The sequence below is a fragment of the Arctopsyche grandis genome, chromosome 3, assembly GCF_051622035.1.
Source record: "Arctopsyche grandis isolate Sample6627 chromosome 3, ASM5162203v2, whole genome shotgun sequence".
Lineage (NCBI taxonomy): Eukaryota > Metazoa > Arthropoda > Insecta > Trichoptera > Hydropsychidae > Arctopsyche > Arctopsyche grandis.
The window spans coordinates 24,997,373-25,018,744 of record NC_135357.1 but is presented as its reverse complement, the minus strand read 5'-3'; the positions used below and the strand labels follow the sequence as shown (position 1 = coordinate 25,018,744).

Sequence of the window (21,372 nt, the reverse complement as noted above, 5' to 3'; positions counted from 1 at the left end):
CCAATTTTTCTGATTTTCATTAAAACAGTTCCTGTAAAATTGGCATCTCCTTTCCAATCTCTCTTGAAAATCTTAAGCTATCCAGCGTCTTGAGGCTCGCCATTTTGTATAATAAAATGCAGCAACAATTTCTCCATATATGTCACTGTGGATGATGTTTGTATGAATTCGCATTGTATAAATGCTTGTATTGATTGTATCGATCGTATTTTATCTTTATTAGTGCCTCTATAAAGGCGAGTGTACATGTTCAATTGAAATAAAAAAAAAAAATATGTATATATTTGAGGGTTTAAAAAATTAGCTCAAAATGTAGTATTGCTGTTGCCTAAAGTGAGTAAAATTGAGAATATTTTTAAACGCTCATAATCGAGAAGAAACCAATACAAAATATTGTCATATTCGAATTCAATGGGTCAAATTTAACAAAGATCGATTAATCTCCGCATAAGTAAGTAAAAAGTGGGATTTTTTTATTGCTCACTGCTATCAGACATATGCAAGTTCAAGTATTCTCAGTCGTTTTCTCTATCCTACATTCTCTATTTTCTATAATACACATACATACATATACATGTATATGCGTATTAGCTATAGCGGAAATGGGAGCTATAACAATGTTGTAATGCGATTTCCACAGAATATCCCATTTTACTAAGTTCGTGTATGAATAAACTAGTATGCTCACGAATGAACCGGAGTGAACATTTGTACTTTAGTATATATTATATGTAGACATATTGACCATTTAATGCAAAATTACCACAAATGCAAAAATGGCAAATTTGTGTTGGAACGCAAAAATATCCGTATAAATAATCGGCTATTTGTCAAAATTGACACATCTGTATAGTGCTAAAATAAGGATTTACGATGTTTTTTTTTTTATTTTTTTAATAAAAAATATTTAAATAACCTTTGAATAACTCTTTTCGCTATTATATTTTAATAAATATTTCAAAAATCTTCAAAACTTCAAACTCGATTTTCTTGAAACAACATAATTGCACTTGTGGTTGTCTTGCATTACATGATCAATATGTAGACATACCTATACATACATATGTATTCACTCACCCTTTGAACTTTATTTTATTTTGCGCTTTCCTGTCCTGAAAAATTGGAACACATACTTTTAAGATTATTTACAGTATTCGAGTTTTCTTAAAACTCAACTTTCTTTATCTTAATTTTTAAAACTATCGTCAAACTGGGCAGCATGCTAAAAATTAATCACCGGCTTAAATATTATAGTCTAAAACTTACATTTAGTAAAATATTAATTAAAATAAAACTCTTACACTCTAGACCTCTTTCATAAGGATACTTCTGCTACAGCATATACATATGTATATGTACGTACATGATATTTACCTAAGCTACATTGTATTCATCCTATAAACAAATCTCTATAGATGTTGACATTGTTATAATATGTAGCTGAATTATCGTTTTAAAATTCCTTTTGTCAGGAACAAATCATCCAAATATATCCAGTTTTCATGATGATGTGTTGATGATCACCCTAACTCTATAGCTACATCTGTACATATCTACATATGTATGTATACACGTTGATAAGCCGATGGTCTCTTTAATGGTGTACCGTGGCGATCCTTTGACATAATAGATCATGAAGAAAAACGCGACTCGCCCTCGATACTAATGACCCTAAACGGTCAAGGGCGACTCCCTTTTAATTATGGGAATCGCGAGATGTAAGGGTAGGTGAAACGGGAACGCGTCCGGAATATAAAATAAAACAAAGCCGGATTTGTTTCCGGCGAATTTTTATTGCGCGCGTAAATTGAATTGAACCCCATTAATGTGGCACGGTTAGCTTCGCGCACTTTTTATTTATGATTTTCTTTTATTTGAAGACTTCATTCGTTAAATTGATCTTTTTATTTGATTGTATTTTATGCGAGACGTAATTCTCCCACACGAAAATACGTAACCTTGCGAAATGACGATGTTAATATAAACTTTCCATGCATAATTTGACAACATAATTATGTACATCACAGTTCTACGATAATACTTGACTGTCGTTATATAATTTTATTTTTAGTTTGATATTTTATTTACGAATTCCAAAAATAAAAGTAAGTTTGATTTTCACGTAGGTGCAAAAAAGCGATGTGGCCCTTACTCCCTCTCACCTTCTTGTAATCGATAACGGGTTCGTTTTGTAATTGTATAACGGATTTCAAAGTGTTGTGCGAAATTGACCCGTCACTTTTGACGGGTCGATGCACAACCTACACACACACATATGTACATACATATGTACACAAACTACGGTGTTGAAACGTGCACATATTCAATTTGCACAGTGGACACGACATGTTTCATTTAACTCTAAATTTGCTACGGTTCACAGACCAACTCTGTTGTATCACAGTTAATAATCCTCATTCAGTATTTTATATATGTATGTATGTATATAAATACGTATCTGCTTTATTTATTTTTATTTTTATATCATATTGCATCATGGTCCCATATTAAGTATCACGGCCGTAGCCAGGGGGGCTATGGGGGCACTAGTCCCCCCCCCTGTTAAATAAAAAAAAAACGGCATATTTTAATTTTATTTTATTTTTAAAGTTTCCTGTAATCAACTTTAATAATGGTATTCCTGTAATGGACTTTAGTGGCATTACAGGAATACCTAATGCGCCACAATGGTCAAATATATAACACAAAAGAAACAAAATAATAACTATACATTAATTAATACATATAATTCATAAATATATAGTACTAGTTTTATGCCCGTTAAAATTTCAACGGATTTGCCTTGAATTTTTAAATGCTTGTGCCTTAAACACACATCTTTTATTTATTTTAATGAATAAACAAAAAAACCGCATTAAAGCGCTGCAAACGTAATTTTTTTTTCAAAAAAATATCAAAATTTATTAGATAATTTGATCCGAAAAAGTAATAAAAATAGTGACAGATCGATTATTCTATTCAACTTGATATTCATTATGTTCTAGTCGTATGAATTTCCTAGATGAATATTTCTTTTAAATGTGACGAAGAATATGTAACTAGGATTTATTATACATATATACACTAGCCCTAATTTTCAGCGAATTCTAGGAATGAAAAATCAAAATATAATACAATGACCACAAATAATACAAAACACATAAATATATTATATATGTATTTATAATTTAATTTGATTGATTAATCTACGGAAGCAATTATAAGTGTGTATGTAAATCAATATTTCAACTAATTAATTATTATTATTTATTGGTTAATGTTTTATTGTATATGTATACATATTTTTGATATCATGATTTTTAATTATAAAATTACAAATATATTTCTTATAAACTAAACATACTAACATATACATACATATGTATGTGTGAAAATAAAAAGCGTTATCGCTGTGCCTCTCCAAAAAAGATACTAGGTATTGTGCTTGGAAAAAGTATGTATGTAATTTTATATTCTTTCGTAGATATGAATGGTTCAAGGATCTCGACCTCCGCTGGTATGCCCTCCCAGCGGTTTCCAACATGCGTTTCGATTGTGGAGGTATAGAGTTTACAGCGAATGCTTTCAACGGATGGTATATGGCTACTGAGATTGCATGCAGGGACATATGCGACGTGAACAGATTGAACATGACAGAGGTAGTATTCCAGTGCAAGGATCCAATTAGAATATCATGATGAATACATACAATTCATTTACTTTGAAAACTTGATTGTTCGTTTCAACATTAATATAATTTATAATTCTAAATTTCGATTGAATCTTTACAAACAATTTTAGAATTGCATAATACATATTTGTATTTTGATTTTGATTTTTTTTATAAATTTTAGATTATAGCTCTTAAAATGGGTCTAGATACGCGCTCTCCAGTTTCCTTGTGGAAGGACAAAGCTCTAGTTGAGGCCAACATAGCAGTGCTTCACAGCTTCCAACAGAGAAATGTGACGATAGTCGATCATCATACAGCTTCTGAAAGTTTTATGAAGCATCTAGACAACGAAAGTAGATTAAGGTATTATCAATATCACTTTTTATATATGTAACAGTGTATTTGGGATTTGATTTCATACTTATTTCTATTATTTAGGTCTGGATGTCCTTCTGATTGGGTTTGGATTGTTCCACCGATGTCCAGTTCCCTTACTCCGGTATTTCATCAAGAAATGGCTCTGTATTATTTGAAACCGTCATACGATTATCAGGTAAGCTTTAGTATATACATACATAAATGCATATATACATTTTGATAGTTCAAATATTTTCATATTGTTTTCAATCGCATAAAATATTCATATTGTTTTCAAATCACATTTTGGACTCGTATGTACTTGTTTATTTAATGTTTGTTATTTATGCTTATCGGAATACATTTGAACTTTAAATGCCACTAAAATGTAGTGGTACTAATTTCAACGCAGCGCGTAACTATTTCCGGTTCAAAATTGATTATTACAGTACTTCATTGTTTATTGAATTTGTCTCCTATTAAACTCATAATCCAATATATAATTTCGAAAGAGACTTTGTATGTGAGAATGTAATGTTGGTTGGTAACATCACGTTTGTATGACGACTATTCGATATTTTATTTTTCGATTTAAATAAATGTAATAAAAAAACAAATAAATATTTATTATTAGATTCGCCGTGTTTAAGCTGTTTATATTACAAATACTGAGCGAAGCCGGGTAAAAAAACTAGTATTACATATTTACGAGTTTTCCATTTTAATTGTTATAGTAAAAAAACTCAATATAATTTAAATTTCAAGGATAATTACTTTTATATAATTACATACTCGTGTGTATTGAAAACACGAATTTATTTAATTAATTTAAAAATTCCATATGTGTTAAAAATATATGTTACAGTCGTAGAGTATTTTCAGTTGTATTCATATATGACGGGCTGAAAACCAGACTGGTACAAGTGACATTTTTAAAAAAACCTGGATTATGTGCTAAAATAATAGCATTTCATATATGATATTATTTTAGCACTTAATTATTATTTATTATTTTAGATATGTATTCATATTCGATTACAATCCAACTAGTAAATAATAACTCTACAAGTGCAAATACGCTTTCGGTTGTAATATATCATTTGAATTTTGACAGTTCTGATGTTTTTACGAATGCTTCAGAATTCAATAATACATTAATATTTGCAAGGTATTACGAATTAATGTAATGAGTATTGTATTACGATAAATCTAAGGATCTGTTAAAATATGACTTTCCAATTCATTAGTTGAGTCACGAAAACCCAACCTCTCATCTAACCTGGTGCCAACTTATACATACATAGTTGAGATGTATTTTCATGTGTAATATATTATATTTTGACCAGTTGGAATGTAATACGCCGTATCCATCAACTTACGTGGGTTAGACGGAATAAATTCCAACTACACAACTGGAAGATATATATATATATATATATATATATATATATATATATATATATATATATATATATATGTATATATATGCATTATGTACATATATATATATATATATATATATATATATATATATATATATATATATATATATATATATATATATATATATATATATATATATATATATGTATATATATAGTCCCAATAGTCCCGACTTACAACCTATCGAATATTTATAAGCTATTATAAAGCAAAGGGAATAAAAACAACACCCTGGGGCAAATTATGAGTTAAAAAAAACTGTTGAAAATGTATGGTTTGAAGAAATTTCGGACGACGTACTAAAAAAAGTCGTATTGTCCGTGCGGGCAGGTATGGTCCCCGTCATAAAAGCTAGACGATTGTCTAGTAATTATTATATTACTATTTATTGTTGTAATATGTCCATTGCCTATGTATTTTAATTCATAGAAAAATATATACTGTAATATTATTTTAGCTAGAGACATTTGAAATACATATAAGAAAAATGCCCTATTGTGCATGTTTTTTTAAAATTCGTATCTCGCCTTAATTTAAAAATATAAATAATCTTTTTTAATCGTAAAACATGTTAAATAGTTGAAATCAAATAATAAAACCAAAAACACTCGTGTATAACTTCATGTAATGAAAAAAAAATCGAAAACATCGAACAATTGAAAGTGATGCGATTTCTCTGCACGTTACTGTATATACATATATGTATATATGCGATGTTGCAGTGGTCATAAAATAATCGTATGTGTTTTTCATTAAACGAATTCATTTCCTTTTCATTAAAAAGCAAAAAAAAAACATTTTCACTGAATCGCGGAACCTTTTCATATTTTCAATATTCGATGGGTGGGATTGTTTTATATCGTGTAAATGTGATTCACGGTTTTAAGATACTTTTTGACACTAAATTGACGTTTAATAACCAAATTTTAAGTGTTGCCAATGAACCTAACCAATCATTAGCGTTTGTAATCAGACATTCTTATCTCTCGTCTAATTTAAATTCAATGATTTGCCTCTACATATAATTCATACGTTAGGTACATATTGGAGTTGAAATGAATGGATTCTACCCTTGACTGTATCCAAGAAAATTTATATGGGGAGTGACAGGTTTTACCAGTCTAAAACCTCGTCGTCGTATATTATTATGATGACACATTTTCTTGTACTTCATGGAACCTTTTATAATCGACAAATTTTCCAAGATTCATCTTTTATGTACCTTAAAATTATTTTATTTACTACGTATTTATTTTATTTAGTATGTATTTACTTTAAGGTCAAGGTAAACTTTGCAATAAAATATATATATATATATATATATATATATATATATATATATATATATATATATATATGTTGTAAAAAGATAGATGTTTATTCATCGCATTTTTTAAATAAAAATACGCATATTGTAAATTTTATATCCACAGCTATGTATGTAAGTTTATCAAACTTGTATTTCTAAAAATAAGAACGCCAGTTTGTACTTTAAAAAAATCGATTGTTAAATTCATTTGACCTTTCTTTTGCCAACTATGTATTCGTAATATACAATGTAATGAAATAGAATTTTCAAGTTTTCAAATTTTGCAAACTTTTCGTTAATTTCACCGACGAAGAAAATATTGATGAAAAAAATTAAGTCAATCGCAAAAATTTCCGCACGAAGTTCTCAAAGGAAAACTTTACCCATTATTATATCTGAGTTAATTAAAAGGTTTCTATTTTCTTCTTAATTTAATAATACCCTTATTCATGCACCTAGTAATTATTTCATGTTGTAAAATTACATTGTTCTCATATCTACAAATGTATATATGTACATAATTATGTACTCTTATGCGAATTTATACTGACTATAACTTTTTAAATACATACATACATATGTATTAAAATTTAGTGGGTACTTATGGCATACATATATAAAACAAAGTTGTAAAACTTGTTTCGATTTTATTTAGAAAACTGTCAATTTAAACATTGAAGCTCGTTGGAAATTCGTTCGATAAAATTTTATACACAAATATGTATTTGAATCTAAATACATATGTACATATATGTACATATCCCCGTATATTCCATACTGATTACGGTGACGTTAAATAATAATGCAACTGACGCGATGTACATACATATGTACATATGTAGATATGTAAAGAGAAATGTTATAATAACATTTCTCTGAATATGTACATATTTATGTACATATGTACATATACATATGTGATGGCGTTGTAAAATGTATGCAACTTTCTAACGAGATTACGTCAAAACTTATCCGAGGTGTAAATATTGTTTAGAGTGCCAGTGAAGTAAATTCTGGTTTTTCAAAGTTTTTCATATACTGTGTTGTTTATATTACATAATAGGTATAGGTGTATTTAAAATTTCGATGAAAAACGAGAAATACATATGCATGATTTGAAAACAAATGAAATGTACTTTTTGAGTTTGAAATTTATCATTTCTATTATATAATATTATTTAAAAAAGGTATTATAACACAATAGTAATTCCTTTTATTTAAAATTTATTTTTACTAACGTCGGCGTAAAACAATTTGCATAATCAGCTTAAACCTATTTAACTATTTCTCTAGCATAATTCCCATATTGCAGTAAACAAAAATATTCGCAAAGGGTTGTTTTTTTTCCCAAAAAAAAAATAGGATTCAAAGAGGAAAAAATGAGAAACGGATTATTTTTCCTTTTCACTATCCACTTACTTAATTCTCATTTCTAGTAATTTGTTTGACGTTTCAGAAAGACTTACTAAACGTTTCAGTTCATCTACTTATCGCAACTGTTGCGACAGTCTTGAGTAGTTTCCTAACTTAAATTAAAGCTAGGGTGACCAGACGTACCGAACTGGCCGGTACATTCCCGTTTTTTACGTGCTTTGCGTTCGTCCTGTTGTTTTCGTAAAACAACGGGATTATTATTAACAAATAAATCAAAACTTTCATTTGCACATAATTTTTGCAATTAAAATAAATCGAGAATATCTTTCTGTAAAACTTGCAGTTATTTTATTTGCTAATTTCCAGAAAAAAACCAGCCTGCAGCGCACAAACGTCTGATATTATTTATGAATTGATTTTTTATCTCGTTTTTATTTTCTTTGAAAACAAAAATTGCAGTCTGAAAAAAAAAATCTTGACAATATTAATGGTTATATGAGGGAAAATTTATTAAATTTTTGGACGTGCTTCAAATTTTTTTGCAGGGTGTCCCGTTTTGAATCCTGGGAAATATGGTCAACCATTAATTAAAGTGCTTTTAGAATCTTATTTATTTTTTACATACCTCCTTTACGTTTCACTTACGATTACAATTCAGGAAAAAGTTTGCCTCTTATCCGTTCGTTTTCATACTTTGCCATATTGCTCAGTTTGGTCATCAATATATGTAAGTAAATGGATCCTCCGCCATTACGATAGAGATAAAATATCGTTTAAGAAGCTTTTCAAATCTGCCCGGCGAGATACTCGGTGACGTTTACCGTTGACGTTTGTTTATTAGTTTTAAACATAGATGGCGGTAGTAAAAAAAATATTGGTGTTTTTATTCAAAATAATAATTTTATATACAAATTATAGAAGAGGTATTTTTTTAAAAATCTTTTTTATTATTTTTATTTTATTTTTTTTTTACATGCGCCAATGCGCCTTTCTGGCCAATTACAAACATTGCAGCATTTTTTGTATTATACAAGTCACTGAATTACGAGACACTGAAAAACTCGCTAACTAACGAGACATCTATGAATTGTACATAAATTTTATTGTACATTAATCAATCTCAAATAATGGTGACATAGTAGGTAGGAAGGATATTTAGCCAATTTTACTGGGAACCGTTTCAACAATGAAATCAGAGAAAATTGGCAAACTCTGATAGGAAACGTTCGACCTGGAGACACAAATATCCAGGTCTGGCCAGGAGTACTACAGATATACTCAGAAAAATTCTTTTCAATCGAGGTCAGCTCATGGGATCGAACCCGGCACCTCTAGACGCTAAGCAGAAGCTTAGCGTCAAAATATGTAGGATTTTATTAAGATTACAAAGTTATACGAATGTGTATGAAAAATTTCATACGGAACTATTAATGTACATACATATATTAATTAATTAGAATTAACCGAGCAGACTATTTAATCGTCCGAATTATCTGATGGACTCGCGTTTACTTAAGCTCGAACCGCTTAGATAATTCAATTGCAAACTGAAACTTAAATATTTAACAAAGTTTGTTATTAATTTTCGGATATTTTCCAGGATCCCGCTTGGAAAACTCATCGCTGGCAAAAGAACCGTCTCTGCGAGAGGGGGAGCAGTGCGGCAGCCGGTAAAAAGCCTAGAAGAAAATTCCACTTCAAACAGATAGCTCGTGCTGTCAAATTTACATCGAAACTGTTTGGAAGAGCATTGTCGAGGCGGATAAAAGCCACCGTTTTGTATGCCACTGAAACAGGAAAATCGGAACAATACGCCAAAAAGTTGGGAATCATATTCGGACATGCTTTCAATGCCCAGGTATATATGTATATTATATATTGTATTACATTGATATTACTTAAATTTATTTATCTGCTTCAAATTATAAACATCTCTGCAAATGAATCCAACCATACAAAGCCGATTCATTACAATTGCCGATCGTCTTGTACGCTATTAAAAATTAAAATATAATTAGCTACTACTCGAAAATCGCAAGGTCGTGCTAAATAATAAATTTATTATTGCGACGTGTGAATACGACAAAGTAATCGTGTCATAATAAATTATAGGTACAATACACCGAGAAACGCTTCGAGTGTATGCGGGACATCTTTATTACGCTTTAATTAAGCGAATGTACACACAGCATGTACCGAAATTTATTCACAAATATAATATATAATGCAAGAAAACGTGAGTGTGCAAATAAGCCGTCGCTGTCAAACCTTTGTATAAATCAATCTTTGGGCTGAATTGTACATAATTGGCGTGTGCGATATAGGTAAGCGTAGAGATTTGAGATATGAGGATTTTGCGGAAAGTGCAAGTCGACACAGTTTTGGCGACGCTGGGCAACTTAAATATTTGGCGAACGGAACAAATTGACTGTGAACTTGAAAGGGTGAGTTACGACCGCGAACCGTGCATTGTTCGCACCTGATCGCCCCTGAAAATTGGTCAACTTATCGTGAAATTGAGAAATATTTCATTGTTTCACAGGGTGCTCTCTGTAACGGTGTAAATACATAGATGTCAAAAATAACCGGAAGCCAAGTGGTTTATGAGTTATCTTCTCGGTTAATTGATTTACTATTCTATCTCTGCGTTGCCATATTTTGTATATGTACTACCTACTCTACCCGTCACTATTTTGCATTGATTTATGACGCAGTTTCAATACATTTATTATGTATCGATCTTATAGATGTGTATATGTATAATTCTTCCAAGCGTTTATCGTGCTAAATTGCTATTTAAATACAGCGACACAGTGGGATTTGGTAAAAAAGCTTTTTTCCCGGTTTTAAGCTCAAATAAAAAAAAATTATTCGATTTTATATATTTGATGTTCATTTTTGGTTAGCTGAAAAATTTGGATGATCGTAAAATCAATCATTGAAATATTTTTTGTGTTCATAAATTATTTTTTAAGATTTTAAATGTTTAATTCTAAAGATTTTAATTGAACTTTATTTTAGATAGTATTCACCAAGTACGCTGAACTTTAATTCGGCTACTATACACTTAAAATAAGATACTAATCACTCGGTTTATTTATTAATGATACCTTAACTTTATTTCGAATAATTTAGACTTTAAAATATACATGTATTATTCGGGTCTACGTGACGAGACAGAATGTTAAATGACAGAAAACGCAAATATCGGAAGGCAAATATCGAAAATCGAAAGATCTTAAGTCGAAAGATCAAAAAAAATGGTGCATGGTAAACGATACATACTCACTTAATTTGCGCGAGCAGGATACAACAGGAACAAGAGGAACATGCTTTTCCTCCCGTATTCTGCGCGCGCACATTAATTCGTGCAATCAAGATCTTGCGATTTTTGATCTTTGCCTTCCGATATTTGCGTTTTCTGTCATTTAACATTCTGTCTCGTCACGGAGACCGGTATTATTCACATGGTAACCATAACTTTATTTTGAACAATTTTCATTGTAAAATAGATATTATTCAATTAACATACCTTTACTTATAAAAAAAATATTATAAAAACTTATTTTACTAGAAAAAATAATATGTATAAAAAAAATACTTTAATGTCATCATAATATTTTTAGCAGAAAAAATACTGACTTTAAAAAATAAATTACATTCGAATATATACATTCGAATAATTGAAGGGCACTTAAAAATACGAAACTTTCGGCTTGATCTCGATTAGAATTTGAAAACGTCTTAATTACTTCCCTCACACACCCTCCCTATCCCGCGATGCAAACTTTCGTCGGCCAAAATTATGCCATTTGAAATGGCATTTAATTATCAACTTATATACGCAATCCGCATAACAGGTTTGAGCGTAAAAATTTCCATACTTTTCGGCAAACTTGAATAATTCATATTGAATCATTTTTTCAAAACCATAACGTTCATTTCATCCCAACAGGTGCACTGCATGTCAGATTATGACATATCTTCCATTGAACACGAGGCTTTGCTGTTAGTCGTCACATCCACATTCGGAAACGGAGATCCACCAGAGAATGGAGAGGTGTGTATAATTGTACCCATATTTCTTTTTTTTTTATTTAAGAGTATATCCTACCACTCCAAAGGTTGATTCGCTTCGTGAGATCGCTCCTATAGGACTCATCTCTCGCTGTTAATGTTGATATATTATACATAATATATTTTATCCAGTGATCGCAATACCGCCTGCAGGGATAGTACCGAAGATTTAATTTTAGATATATTCGCCGAAATTGAAAGTTGACACATTCGTAGCGAGCTATCAAGAGCAAATATAATCGATCACATACGACACCAAATAATTTTTTTTTTTTGCATAATTTTTGCAAGACATATTCGATAACAACCTTCATCGTATTCTTAAAGCGTACGAATATCGTATGCGAAGGATTTATGACTAGGTGGCTTACTTGCCGTGCCATCCGAAAATGTTTCTTATTTTCTTGAACAAATATATTATTAATATTTTATAATACGTGTCAGTTCGGTAATTTACATAATTTTAAGCATTTTATAAATAAGAGTGGATGATTTTTTACTTTATCTATGTACGTAGTAACAATAGATGAAGTTTTATGATTTTTTCTTAAAATTAGAATGAAAAATGTTCATTTTTCATATAATATCTGTTTATATAATTACATAAAATAGTAGAAGAAGTAAATAATTATTTATATTTAGGTCCAATAATAGATACATATGTCCGGTAGTAAGGAAGAAGAAATAAAGAGACGTGTGGAATTAGGATGTAGTGCATTTGGACGAATGAATGCGATTGTTAAATCAAAAACGCCACTTTGCCTGAAGAAAATGATCTTTGATCGATTGTGTTTTGCCAGTGATGACGTATGGATGTGAAAATCGGACATTAAACAGCAAGTTTCTACACAAAGTCCAATGTACTCAAAGAAGTATGGAACGTTGTATGCTTGACATAACAAGAAAAAACAGGAAACGGAATACATGGGTGAGAAGTATGACAAGGGTTGTGAATATAGTGGATAGAGTGAAGAAATTCAAATAACAATGGGCGGGCCACATGCCTAAAAGAATAGACGAATGGTAGACAAAAGAAGTGCTAGAATGGTACCCGAGAGAATGCAAAAGGGTAAAAGGAAGACCACAGAGAAGATGGGTGGACGAAATTAGGAAGATGTGTGGGGCGAGATGGATGAGAGTTGTGCAAAACAGAAACGAGTGGAAGCGTGTTGGAGAGGCCTTCGTCCAACAGTGGATGGCGAATGACTGTTAATGACGATGATGATGAATTATATATTAAAATATGTTTACAAAATGTGAATGATGAAGTCAGTATGAATTATATGAATTTATATATGTATGTATGTATGTACATATATTCTAATAGTGTTAGTATTTTTTATTGGAAAACAATAATAAAAAACGCTTTATATAAAAGCTATTATATGTATGTATTATATATACACATTTTCTTTTCCTTGTTGTTCATAAAATAAACCCGACACTTTTTTCACAGTAAAGTAAACACCATTCATCAAATATTTTCGCGCATGTTTGTACAAGAGCTCGTTAAATTGTATGCAATTTTTCAACTCAAAATAATAAACGTGGTTGTTGTTTCTCATTAAATTAGATGTATGTATACCACTCGTAAATACACTTTTCATTAAAAGTACATATTTATTTCTACTCTTTCTAGATTTTCGCTAAGGATTTGTACTCGTTGAGAATGAACAACGACGTCAGCGGTGATGATAACTTTGGGTAAGTTACATACATATATACAAAATAATATACACATATATATAAATATGTACATATATTTTCATAAATTTTATCAAGTAACACATTCATCTTTTGTAGCAAGCATACTATCTAAAAGTGCTTTCGCTCGTATAAAATTTAGTTTATTCCGACGCGCAACCTATAGGGCTGTCTTTTTGCATTTATTTTTTATCAATTGAAGACCATCTTTGAGAGGCCATTAAATTTTTCCGGATATTTGTCGCGTACACGTGTGGTATGAAAAGTGTGGTGTGTATTGGTGCGAAATCGAGAGGTCACCTAAAACTCGACGTAAATCGTCCGTCGACCATCTTGGCTCAAACTTGAAAACTATTTTGATTTGACCCAGGAGATGAGAGCCACGAAATCATTAAAACTTGAACCCTCAAACATCAACCGTGAAGCCTCACATAGTTGGAACACAATACAATACAATAAAAAACAAATAATGAGAAAGTACGCGTCTAGGTATTTATGTATGTATGTATTATATATTCTTAGCAAAGAAATAAACTAAAAATCACACGGAAAGCAATTGGTATTAAATTGTTTAGATATTATTAATTTTATTATACATAATACTAATGTTGTACCCGATGAAATATCGTCGCATGGGTGTTGGCATATTAAGTTATTAAATAATAAAAATAATTAAAAGAAATGTGTCGAACCTGTGTTCGATCCGCATGCGGTCGAATTTTTTTCAAATTCCTTTTAAATACATTTGATTTAATATTTATATTTAATTGCTTAATATTAAAAAGATGGTAAACATTACCTACCTACATATAAACAATATAAAACACCAATAGAAATAAATAATTGATTAATTATATTTTCAATAGATGGCGGTAAATGCTCAAAGACTTAGCACTATATATGTAGTAGCCTAGAGGAAATATTGGTAGCAAACAGTATATATAGAAGTATTTTTCTTTTTGTTATTGTATTCGTACGTTTTGTTGGCATTGGTTTAGATGTGACGTACATATGTATGTACATATGTCGAATCGAAACGACTATTATAGTACGGAGAGCGTCATCTGTGTATCTGAACAGACACACAGAAACACAGAATTGCGATATTATCGATATATATATATATATATATATATATATATATATATATATATATATATATATATATATATATATATATATATATATATATATAGGTATATATGTATATAGGTATATATGTATATATGTATGTACATATATGATACTAGTGGTACTACTGACTTCGCTCGGTAAATGGAAATGAAATGAAAAAAACATTTATAAAAACTTCAATTGATTTTCTATTAAATATATTTGAATCGAAAAAAAATAAGATTATTTAACGACCGACCAATCACAAACGTCTTTGACCAATCTAGTCAATCATAAACGACTTAGACGATAACCAATCAGAAACGAATTACCGACGCCATTTCGGTTTTACATATTATACATACTAGTGGTTTTACCCAGGTTTTACATACTAGTTAGTGGTTTTACCCAGCTTCGCTCTGTATTTGTAATATAAAACACTTAAACATGGCTAATCTAATAGTAAACATTTGATTAAATTTATTTGAATAGTTTTATTTTATTTAAATTTATTTGAATATTCCTTTGTTTTTTATTAAATTGAACGTCACGGATTCTACAAACCAGACAAATAAACAAACATACGTACAAAGTCTGTTTCGAAATTATATACATATAAGATATTAAAGTGAACCTATTTAAATGTTATTCTGTCAAAAGAGTATGCACATATGTACATATGTACACACGTACATACGTACAATAGATTGAAGAATAATTTTAAAACAATTCGATCACATAAATACTTCTTAAAGCTAAGATTTTTGAGTTTTATAAACTTTTTCGAAGAATCTCGCATCTTCAAAGTACACATACAAACCCCGACCTCCTTCTCTTAGCCCGAGTTTAATAAACTTCCCCCTCGCACAAGGAGAGTTGAAAGGTTCTTAAAGACACATCGATACTCAAAGGAAAATCTGCTCCTTTGAGATGATATCAGCACGTTCTCATATTAACAAAACGAAAATCTAAGGCAAACAACATTTAATAAAAACCAAAATTTTTCTTATACGTAGATTCTTGAGTGGAAGGGTATACGTAAATATAATATGTACATATATATACTGTGTATGTATTATACAAAACGTAAAAATATTTTTAATAAATATATGTAATTCTTATTTTCCTTGCTCCATTGATCTTTATATTTGATAAATATTTTTTCTCTTCCTTCTTGATATTTATTTTATTTTATATTTTACCTCTATCAATTTAATAAATTTCAATTCCGTACTTGAAATGGCTAACAAAATATTGTTTTAGTACTATTAGTAGGAAATTGATAGTCAACTGACTAAACTTTTGTTATTCGATTGATTATATAAATTTGAATACGAATTTCGTTTATTTCTTTTTTTTTTGAGTTTTGTCTTGGAATGGTTTAAAACTGGCATTCACCTACATACATAAATACATATGTATAATACAAAGAAATAGTACCTCGTAGCAGGAAGCTTTTGACTGAAAGCCTGAAGATGGTAAAGCTTTACCGTTTGAGTCCGTAAATAAAGAGCGGCTCACAAAATATGAGAAAGTACAAACATATGTACATATGTACGTATGTATGTATGTATATTACGTACGCTTACAACGTAATATATGTATGTATATACATTTTAAATATTTTCAATCCGTTTTAAAGATAAATAAAGTGTTAGCAAATGAATTCAAACGTACATAAACGCTCGTTCCCAGTATTGAGATGTGTATTTACACTCGAAATAAGGGATGCGCAATGCGCATTTTGAAGCCTGGTAGTCCCAGGGGTGTCAAAAGCATTGACGACGACGATTTTAAAACATGTCGCATTTGAATGTCAAAGAACTTCGAACGCCAGAACGGTCGTGATGTTGAAAAAAATGGACGAAAAGGACCGGCCGATTGTCTAGTAGTCACTATTTGCATACGGAATCTGCATAAAAATGGCGTCTGAAGTTTAGCAGGGGTGGGATTACGAGGGTCCGCGGTCCCCTAAAGAGATTACGGACCGTTGGGTTGAGCGCCCTGTCGCGGAAATCACGCTGAATTTTCTCGCGGACGTGCCGGGTCCGGAAAATTTACGCGCAGTTTTCCGACCAGACGTTTTTCAGCCCCATTTGCGTTGTTCGCAAAGCGATAACACGAAACATTTCATCCCGATCCGCTCCATATTCTTCTCGTGTATAAAATACTGTGTTTGGTAGAAATAAACTTACGTTTTTTATTTTGTTTTGAACAGCTACAAAATTTAAAAGTCAAATTTTTACCATCGACGACGGTGACTTTTGCTCTTTAGAGTCATCATTTAGTAATTACCGGAAAAGGTCAATTCCTTCTCAAACTCGGTGTTGATATCAGGTAGTGGAATTCAGTCAAATTTGAATATACATTCCAGTTTAAGTTTTTTTATAATGTGGTTTTATTTAACTTGTTTATGTTATATATGGACAAAGATTCTTGCAATTCATTTTTGACCCTGTTACACCGAGCCAATTTCTTTGAAATATTCCAAACATCAATATTTAAGATTACAATACAACGTTCTAACAAAATTTAAATTGAACTTTTCCCTAAAGGCATATTTATACAGTCTTTAATCGATATTAAAAGTCAATGTTCCAGATTGTATATATGCATATGTATATGTATATACCATGTAATGAATAATTCCAGATATACATATGTACAGGATATAAGCTTTGTTGTTACTCATGTAATTCTATCTACGCTAAATCAAGAAGTTTACGATGTTGCTTTTACAACGGACAGTAAATCTCACAAGGCTTTGGTCAGTCGCCGCTACATTCTGTACTCGTCGAATGTTGAAGCACACTGTATTATCAGGGATAGATTTAGAATTTACAACCTCGTCCGTCGGTTTGAGTGGCGAACGTCCCCTTTTTCTACAGTGTTTGCTGTAACTTTGTCTCGTCGGAAATAAGGCCGAGATCCTTTTATCCTGAAGTGGGAATCGCGACGCATCCCGCGGGAACGAGCGCTGAAAATTTGCCTTCAGGAGAATCGGGGCTAAGATTGTCTTGGGTGATGAATTGCACACGTGGGCAATTTAGACTTTTCTATTCCTATTTTTATTCCGTATATATCGTTCAGTACAGAATAAAGAAAGACGTGACTACAGCTTTATTTTAAGTAAACTTTCGAATTTGCTATGACGTCAGTCATACTACACGACACCAATATTGAAAAATATTTTCAGTTACAGAAGACAGAAATATCATAGATGCGTCAAACATCTCAACATTTGTAGAATACCTTCGACTTCATAACAAGTTGTCAGTTTGATCTGTTTATTTAGCACATCGATTCAAATCATTTAATCAACTGTTTAAAAAAAACTCAAATTCCGTGCTTACAATATCAATATGTTGATCTTATTTTCTAATTTCCATTGCAAATAAAAAACTCCGGGAAAATTCCAAGTTGAAACATACGAAAATGGTTTTTAACAAATAAAGAAATCTATGGTTTTATTTCCGAGCTATACTATTTTTAAGAAAAATAGTATAACATGTACATGATTAGCATGATAATTGATAACTTTAATGATATTATATTTTATCTGATCGAAATTTTGAGGAAAATTTAAAAATGAAACCAATCATTTTACAATTTCAAAAATCTTTCTCAAATCTAAATCCGTTTTGCGCCACTCTATCATTTTATAATTAATTTTCAGTCTAAGTAGTACATTTTCGCTAATTTTATTTCAAAAGTATCATACCACTCCACACGGAAAGCAATTAAAAGTTTTATCGCCGTAACTTTCGACGTGGTCTTGATTAGCATGGTTCGCGATTGCGGTCACACTGAAACGCACTCTCCAGTGCTTCTCAATTTAAAATTTGCACAAGTTTAAGCAAAGAATGTTGCACTATTAGCAATTGCCAGACACGTTTTCGACTCTCCCCATTCAATTACCTTTGATCCTCATAAACTACCAGGTGATGACACTTGACTAAACTATGCGAATTAATTTCTAGTCAAGCACACACCTACTTTCGTTCAAAATTCAAACCTCGTATACTGTTCAATTTATGGACTTGAGTGCTCGCATTTTATCTGAAGTTTAATTAAATTTTAATATTTGCAAATTGAATCGTTTGAATATCGCGGGCTAAACCCATCACAGACTGTTATTCTGGAACCCCCATCTTTTTATAACACTCATGCATATGTAAATAGTATACAAAAGATTTTGATTAAATCTGTTTAATATTCCATACCTGCAAAACCCTCATAGTGCTCCTTTTCAATTTAGTGAAATTATTCAAGTTTAAATCAAAGGTAGTCGTCGCAGCACATTGTAAACTTTAATCTTAGTTTTGTAATGAATACACACTAAGTATCATAGATCGCTAATCCAAAAATCTGTGCATATATATACAAATCTATACATACATACATATCGAGAGTCTTAAGAACGTTTTGTCTTGAAATCAACCTCTGAATAAAATAACTAAAATTCCGATTGAATTGTAATATATTATTATATGTACTATATACATATATAACTGGCGTGGCAGATTAAAATAAAAATATCAAATAACCGCTCTTAAACCAAATGTTGTAGATTTCTATTAAAAAAACGTGGGCTTTTTTATGACAAAGCGCCTTTTTGAGCATTTGAATAATTTTATCACGAAAAGCTTCATTTATTCCCACAGAGGAAACATAATGAATTTTGAACCATCTGTGTAAGATTTCGACAATTAATTTTTTATATTTAAAATACAGCGTCTGCGAATAATTAAACATTGCCTAAAATTTTCATTTAATTAATAACTTTGCATAATTTCTCCGGGTGGAAATTATTCTATTTATTATAATTTGAAATATAAGAACGATATAAAAGTTAGTTTATGTATTCAATTTTCCTTATTGCCACCAGTCACTTTAAATATATAGTATTGATTACAGAGTACAAATGCAGACTCCGAAGTCCTTCATAAAGGCTAATAGTCAAGGCGAACTAATGGACAAAGACATGATGAAGACTGACACGTTGCGAGGCTCCCTCGGTGATCCTGCCGACGAGCATTTTGGTCCTTTGAGCAATGTCAGATTTGCTGTTTTCGCATTGGGTAGCAGTGCTTACCCTAACTTTTGCGCTTTCGGCAAGTATGTCGACAATCTGCTTGGAGAATTGGGAGGAGAGAGGATCATGAAGATGGAGCACGGAGATGAGATGTGCGGACAAGACCAGGCTTTCAGAAAGTGGGCCACAGAAGTCTTTCATGTATGAAATGACAAAAAAAATTAACAATAATTAATTTTTACAATGTTGGCAGTTGAATTTTTACATTTTGTTTTTATTTATGCTACTTTATTTAGGTTGCTTGTGAGACATTTTGCTTGGACGATGATAGTACATTGAAAGACGTCACAGATGCTCTGGGAACTGTAACACTTTCAGAAGACACCGTAAGATTTACGGACCCTGAAATCAAAGCTCCAGAACCCATCCTGAAAACGTTGCAGACAGTCTCCAATAGGAAGATTTTTGCATGTCCCATAACTCAATTGAGGAATTTACATTGCGAATCCACCGGGCGTTGTACGATGTTTGTTGAATTTAAAACTGATGTTAGTCTCCAAAATAATTCATTTCAATTTAATAGTTTTGAATTCAAAATAAGATATCACGTCTTAAATTTGTTGAATTCTATAGGATGATTTCAAATATCAACCTGGAGATCATGTTGGAGTGTTACCATGCAATAGAAGCGCTCTTGTTGAGGATCTTATTAGTCGCCTAAAAGGGGTACGAGATCCAGATGTACCACTTCAGCTTCAACAATTAAAAGAAAATCACACGTCCAACGGTAAATTGATTACTTTTACATAATATTATAAGTTTAAGTGCTATTTTATTATTATTTTAACTTTTATTGAAGGTGTTGAACGTACGTGGGAATCTCACGAACGACTTCCGACATGTACTTTGAGAGAAATCTTCACCAGATTCGTTGATATAACCACTCCACCGACAACCAACTTGTTGCATTATCTATCCACATGCTGTACCGAGGAAGAGGACAAACACAGACTCGAAATTTTGTCCACGGTTAGTGTTTGGCTCTAAAATACAAAGTTTTTATTATTATTTTACATTAAAGTTTATATGAATAAATTAAAGTACAATGTATTTATTTTTCAATAGTTTGTACTAAGAAATAAAATATAATTCATAGTTTAATTTATTTATCAAAATATTTCAATAATTGAAATGTTAATTTACCGGTCTTTATAATACAATGTAAAACTGATATATTCTTGGAACATCTCAAATATTTAAGTAAATATTTATTTTAACGTACTCGTA

At 30.9% G+C, this 21,372-nt stretch overlaps 1 protein-coding gene across 1 annotated transcript in view; it reads left to right on the top strand.

Moving 5' to 3' along the window:
- Positions 1-21,372, top strand: part of Nos (Nitric oxide synthase) — an 88,844-nt gene that overhangs the window by 65,614 nt on the left and 1,858 nt on the right. The window contains exons 8-17 of the mRNA XM_077428470.1: positions 3,485-3,659; positions 3,855-4,036; positions 4,112-4,226; positions 9,757-10,014; positions 12,112-12,216; positions 13,873-13,937; positions 19,968-20,286; positions 20,382-20,633; positions 20,719-20,872; positions 20,945-21,114. Of these exons, the coding sequence (XP_077284596.1) occupies positions 3,485-3,659; positions 3,855-4,036; positions 4,112-4,226; positions 9,757-10,014; positions 12,112-12,216; positions 13,873-13,937; positions 19,968-20,286; positions 20,382-20,633; positions 20,719-20,872; positions 20,945-21,114 (1,795 nt within the window). The remainder of the gene's footprint in view (positions 1-3,484; positions 3,660-3,854; positions 4,037-4,111; positions 4,227-9,756; positions 10,015-12,111; positions 12,217-13,872; positions 13,938-19,967; positions 20,287-20,381; positions 20,634-20,718; positions 20,873-20,944; positions 21,115-21,372) is intronic.